Source organism: Micromys minutus, assembly GCF_963924665.1.
Source record: "Micromys minutus genome assembly, chromosome: 5".
In the NCBI taxonomy this organism is placed as follows: domain Eukaryota; kingdom Metazoa; phylum Chordata; class Mammalia; order Rodentia; family Muridae; genus Micromys; species Micromys minutus.
The window spans coordinates 84,312,558-84,318,593 of record NC_137974.1 but is presented as its reverse complement, the minus strand read 5'-3'; the positions used below and the strand labels follow the sequence as shown (position 1 = coordinate 84,318,593).

Genomic DNA, 6,036 nt, shown 5'->3' with positions numbered 1-6,036 from the left:
GCCACCCACCACTGGAAGAGCTCGCTAGCTCTGCTGAGAGCCTGCTGTAACCAAATCCTTCCAATCTTTGAACTCTTAGCTCTCAATCCCAAAAGCACACTGCAGGAACTACTGTGTGGACAACTACCTAGCATCAGTGAGCAGTAGTCCGCCTCTGGTGGGCCGCTTCACCTGCAAAATGAGATGACTGTAACTTTCACGTCCAATAGACAAAGATTTTCTAAGTTATACCATTTTATTTCTTAAAAAGTTAAAAAAAAAAAAAAGGAGAAGGAAACCAATATACCTTTTATTGTTTTCAATGGTGATCATAACAAAATAGCACTAAGAAATGAATCGCGTGATAACTTAAAAATGTGTAAGTGCTGCCTCCCTCGGTCAGTGTATACCATGGCCAGGCACAAGGGCACGGAGCTCCTCACTCTCCCGTGAAAAGCCTCAGCGCTTCTTCCAGGTGAACTTTCTTCGGGCACCCTCCTGGCCCGGCTTCTTCCGCTCTCTGATCCGTGGGTCAGGAGTCAGTAGTCCGGCTGCAGCACAAACAGAGAAACAAGTGAGCTGCATGACACCACAGCAACAGATCCAAGAAAGCCCCAGAGGCAGACTGCTCCCACGAGGTACGTGAGCGATTTCAGACACAGCTGACAGCGATGTTTTACCAGGCTTTTTTTCCTGCATCCTAGAATTATGAGTCTCTCGTTGGCTTTTAATATTCTTCAACTGAGGATGCAGCTACTCTTCATATGCTGAAATGTATTCTCCCTGTCTCTGAGGATGACCCTGGAGTTTAGATTCTCATGCTGTCTCCCGGGTGCTGGGGATGCAGGTGTATGTCTGTCACTGTGCCTGGTCAGTGAGGAAGCACAGACAGACAGACACCTGCCACCAGCACAGCTTCTGTGAAAATGATATTCCTTGGCGTTTTATTTGAGAAGTTAAGTAAGTCCAGAGTTATTCTTTGGATAGAACCTGCACTAGAAGAACAACTGCTGCACCTACAGATGTTCTTCCTGTGGACAGGCAAAGCTTGAATGGCCTGTCATGTTTCAGCACGATCTAGCTGAATCACGTACTGTACCCTACCATACAGAGCCTTCTTCATTCACTGCCCACGGAACAGGGCCACAGAGTGGAATGAAAAAGAAAACCAAATAAAATTGCAATAACATAACAACAACAAAAAAGAAAATCCCTAATACTGTTGGCAAACAGTTAATCTGCCATAACCTAAAAAATTATCACTGACTCTTATGATAAAGTAAAACATCCAATTTGTTTCAAAAACTATAAGCTGGTTCGACTGCACAAAAGATTATTCCTTAAGGTCAAAATAATTCCTACAGGCTGCATATTTCAGCAGAGACAAACGTCAGTGGCTGGGAGGGAGGACCGTTTCTTGTCCTAATCTTGGTTCACTTTGTAGAAATCCAGCCTGAAAATGACAGCTGTGGTTTTGGAGAATGGAAAGAGCTCGAGGTATCCTGACATCTCAAGAGAAGTTTCCTCACACCAGTGTAAGAGAGCATCAACAAAAAACAGCAACTTTCCCCACGCCCCCACCCACCACGCCCCCACACTCCCACCACACCACGCCCCCCACACTCCCACCCACCACGCCCCCACGCCCCCACCTCCCCACACCCACCTTGTCTCATCCACTCAACCTCGTCCTCGGTGATGAAACTGCATAAAGCTCTGGCCATTGCCAAGCGTATGGCTCCTGCCTGCGCTGACCTCCCTCCCCCGGAGACTGTGCAGGTTACATCGTGCTTTTCCAACCGGTCCAGGAAGTGGAAGGGAAACATCAACTGTTCTCTAGAGCACATCACAACACACGGATTAAGCCTCCTATGAAAACTTGACTTTGAGAATAGTTACAAAAACCAAATGATGCCTGCCACAGTTAACTATTCACAGAAACACAGATCCTTCTGGGGCTTAGAAGCCTTTGCTTATGCACAGTTTGAAGATTTTTTTTTTTCTTTTAGTGGTGGTAGTTCTCTAAGATGCATGCACAGTCAGACCTGCCCCCCTGGTGACCAGGGAGCAAACCAGAGTTGGCACCAAAGAGCAGCCACACATGAGCACGGCCCTGAGCCCCTCTCGCCCAGGAGAACAAGTACCTGTGAACACCATGACATCAGTGTGACGCTCACTGCCATCTCTACAGAAGTTGGATTTTGCTAGGCAAGTGCGCTACCCCCGTGTCACAGTGTCTCCTGAGCCTTCATTCAGAGGAATCCATCTGTACTGCGTGGTCTGCTCTGTCTGCCCCTGCAGCTTCTAGACCTCCAAAGGAAGCTGACTTCACAGTGAGCTGAGAGCTGAACACAGCTGGAGACTCAAATGCAACTTCTCAGCAAACAGATGAGGACGAGTGGACCCACAGAAACACCTCCAGCTGTGTCTGCAATGGTGACCCAGGGACAGAAATCCTAGCGCAGACATAAGCCCACCCTCTTTTGTGACAGAATACTACGGCAGCCCAAACCGACCCGGGCAGACCACTGCAAGCAGTAGTCATATTACGGAAACCAAGGAAACCACAGACTGACAGCCAGATGCTGCCACTGCTCTTCTCCTGACAGGAAGTGAGTTTGCAACAGAAGTGAAGCTACAAAAGAGGCTTTTGAACAACCACTTGTTTGGGACCATCAACATTAATCTGTCTCAATTCTTAAGGCTTTATGATTCCCAAATATATGCTTATGTAATCAATCGCCAGATCAAAATTCAGAAAAAAGTGAACTTCAGAATAAAATTTCTGGAGCTCCCTTAGGCATGGAGGCAGAGGCATGACAGTCTGCAGAGCTGGAGGTTGGCATGACACTGTAAAACAATGAACAAACCTCAGCCCAAACTTCAACAAGGGGTCAGGATGCTTCCACTGGCCTCGGTTTAAACCAGCACATACGTCCAGGCTCACCACGGGAAACTCCTTCCTCTTCTCTCAGAAGCGTGCATGAAATCCTTCATTACAAAAACCACACTGCCTTTGCTGTGGTTGTATGAACTGGCATGCTTCAAACATTTACATATAAATGATTTGCTCCTTTACATGTTCTCTGAAAGCTAGTCCTCTGGTACCAAATACAGATACTGACTTTTGTGTAACTGCTTCAAATGCAAGCATGTTCCTTCTACTACATGGCTAGCACATGTGTTGGTGATTTTAGTTTTCCAGAAAGGTTATCAACGTTTTTTGTGCTCCAAATTACACACAGCAATCCATGTTTGTCATAAATAAGAACAAATAAAGTTCTTATGCACTACAGCGTCCTCACATCAGCTTTCCATCTGTGTGAAGAGCAGCCCATACAGAAACAGCCCCGGAGGACCAGCAGGTCCAGTGCTTTTAAGAAAAGCAGCTCAGAGACCACCATGCTCAGCTCTCCCCCAGGTGCAGGTGTGACCTCGAAGCTCCGTGTCTGAAGTTACACAGCTGAGAACAGGCCTGGCCCTTGCTTCTGCCACCTCCCAGTGACAGACGTCAGTGATCCCTTCACTGCTGACTCAAAATTACCAGCCTTGCTTCTCTGGAAGGAAAGGGTAGTTCATGCCTAGCACCCCTCCGTCCCTACTGCTATTTTAAGTCACTCAGAGGGTCTGAGTGTCCCTTCCCACTAAAGCAGCAGCACCGGGCTTCCCAAACACATGTTCCCTAATAGCAGGAATCATCTTAGTCGGCAATGACTTCTTTCCCACGGCTCTGACACGAAGGGCCACAGACAATGTTGCTGGTTGAATTCAAACTAAAAATGTAAGCTGCCAGGAATAATGTACCTATAATCACAGAGCTTGGGAGGTAGAGGCAGGTGGATCTCTGTGTCTCTGAGACCTGCCTGGGTCTCACAGAAGTTCCAGGGTAGCCAGAGATATGCAGTAAGAGCTATGCACCCTGTCTCAAATTGGTGTGGTGGCAGGAGTTGGGGGGGGGAATATAGGATTTAAGGTGTGACTGAATTGCTTACCTACACTATGGCTGAGGCTTGTGGTTAAATCAGAGTAACTATGTCTGAACTGTGACAGACAGGCTGCCCATTTGTGCTGTTTCTAGTGAAGTCACCATCCTGTGCTGTGGGCTTCTCTGTGGCTTTTCCTAAGCGTCCATCTATTCCAGTGTGGATGATGGCAGAGTCAGTTTAATTCGTAGTGAACAGAGTTAAGAACAGATCCCTCTTGACACAGGAATACAGGGGATGTGTTTTCCCTAGGCAGTTCCTCTGCTGACTCCTTACATAAGACGGCATAGAGGAACGTCAGCCCCTTTGCCTTAAACAGCACACTCTGGACACAGAGGGAGTAGAAGCTAGGAGATAGTCATACAACGCACAGAGCCAAGCCGTGGATCAGCTGCTGTCGACAAGAGCTCACATGCTGCTCACTCAGGGCTCCGGGGGTTCAGTGAATGGACGGAGGCCGTGTAGTGCCTGCTTGTGACAACGCCTACCTCTCCAGGAATAACGCACAAAGAACCAGGAATGGACCAAAGCTTGTGTTCTGACTTTACATCCACAGGTTTCTTTGCTTCCTTGATATATTCACAGTTAATTCTCCCAGCAGGAGGAAGAGGAAAGAGACAAGGCAGACATTTTCTACTGTTCACAATTAGGAAAAGGAGCCTAAGCTGTGGAGTTCCCCTCTCACCTCCCTGCTTCGCCAGAGCTGGCTTCAGGGTTGCTCCTTTCTGTGAACACCCGTCTTCTCATCAGAGGTGGGTCTGTGCTTCCCTTACTCTCTGGCATGTTCTTCTGCATTTCAGATGTGAGATACACCTCAAACTCCAGTAGGCTCTGACAGAGTGAGTCAATTAACTTCTAGGGAGGGTTTCTAAAGCTCTGAAAAACTACTTACAAAGATAGCAATAGTTTCTGCTTAGCTAGTTTATTAGTGAAGAGAAAGAATCCTTCAGACAAATGCTCAGAGGACTGTGGTCTTTTTAATTATGATGATGGATTATAAAGCATACTTCCCACAGCAGCGAAATCAACTGCTCACCTGTCCTGTGTGATGGGAAAGTAAAGCAGATAGTCAACACCGTTCACGCATATCTTCCCGCTCCCCTGCTCGTAAACAACCGCCCGTGCCGTGGCGCTCTTCCTCCGGCCTGCAGGAATGGAAAACCGTCAGTGAGTTCAGGACTGCTTTCGAGTGCCACAGAAAGATCAAGTTTCCCTGGGTGAGCCTGGAAAGAGAAAACTTCTACAATGGCTACAGTCAAGTTAAGGTGGCTCACACTATGCCTGAGGTAGTAAAGCCGACTGTGAGGAAATTATGCTCTGCAATTCCATTTCAGAAACACACATGACTTTAAATTTGTTTCAGAAACCCAGTCTTTCTCACTTGTTTGTCTTGCTACAAAAACAGCAACCAACTCACGGTATTTTTCTTACAACTAATAAAACTGAATCAAGACAAAGTTCTAAAAATGTGTGAATTTTAGAGTGAAACACAACCGGAAGAAACGAAAGGAATCGGTGGGAAAGGTGACACTCAAAGGTAACTTGTAAATATATTTAACAGGTCAGTTTTCAAAAGAGCAGTCACATCTAATGCCCTCACTCATGATCCAAGGAAACGAGCTGAGGCCTCAAGTTTCCACGTCGACTGTTTCCATCGGAAGAGCAGATTCACTGAGCACTGAGGAGAAATGGTTTACTGATGCTTGGCTGTGGGCCCGCACTTTCTCCTGCAACATTGTAAGTTCAGGTAAAAACAAAAACCTCCAGTACAGTCTTAACATTAGGAAACCCAATGTAACAGCAGCAGAGCCGACAGAGCGAGTATGTTGTGAGAGCAACTGCCCAAGCTCAGTCCCGTCTGCGTCCTGACGACAGCCGTGTCTCCCTGGGGTCGTTACCTTCGCTGCTGCTGAAGGCCATGCCCTGCTCGTCATACTGCACGGGCTCAATCAGCTGCTTTTTCGACTGAACAGTTACACTTCTGCGGAACCTCTGCACAAACTCTTCCTCCGCAGGACTGCACGGCAGTGCCAGTAACTTCTCCATCAGGCGGATGAACTGTTCGTACTGCACA

At 47.3% G+C, this 6,036-nt stretch overlaps 1 protein-coding gene across 1 annotated transcript in view; it reads right to left on the bottom strand.

Annotated features, from left to right (window-relative positions):
- Positions 1-269: 269 nt before the first annotated feature.
- The window catches only part of MRPS9 (mitochondrial ribosomal protein S9), a 45,927-nt gene continuing 40,160 nt past the window's right edge, over positions 270-6,036 (bottom strand). Inside the window, exons 8-11 of the mRNA XM_080916760.1 lie at positions 5,861-6,029; positions 4,999-5,107; positions 1,646-1,815; positions 270-530 (exon numbers count right to left, since the gene is read on the bottom strand). Of these exons, the coding sequence (XP_080772886.1) occupies positions 439-530; positions 1,646-1,815; positions 4,999-5,107; positions 5,861-6,029 (540 nt within the window). The 3' untranslated portion in view covers positions 270-438. The remainder of the gene's footprint in view (positions 531-1,645; positions 1,816-4,998; positions 5,108-5,860; positions 6,030-6,036) is intronic.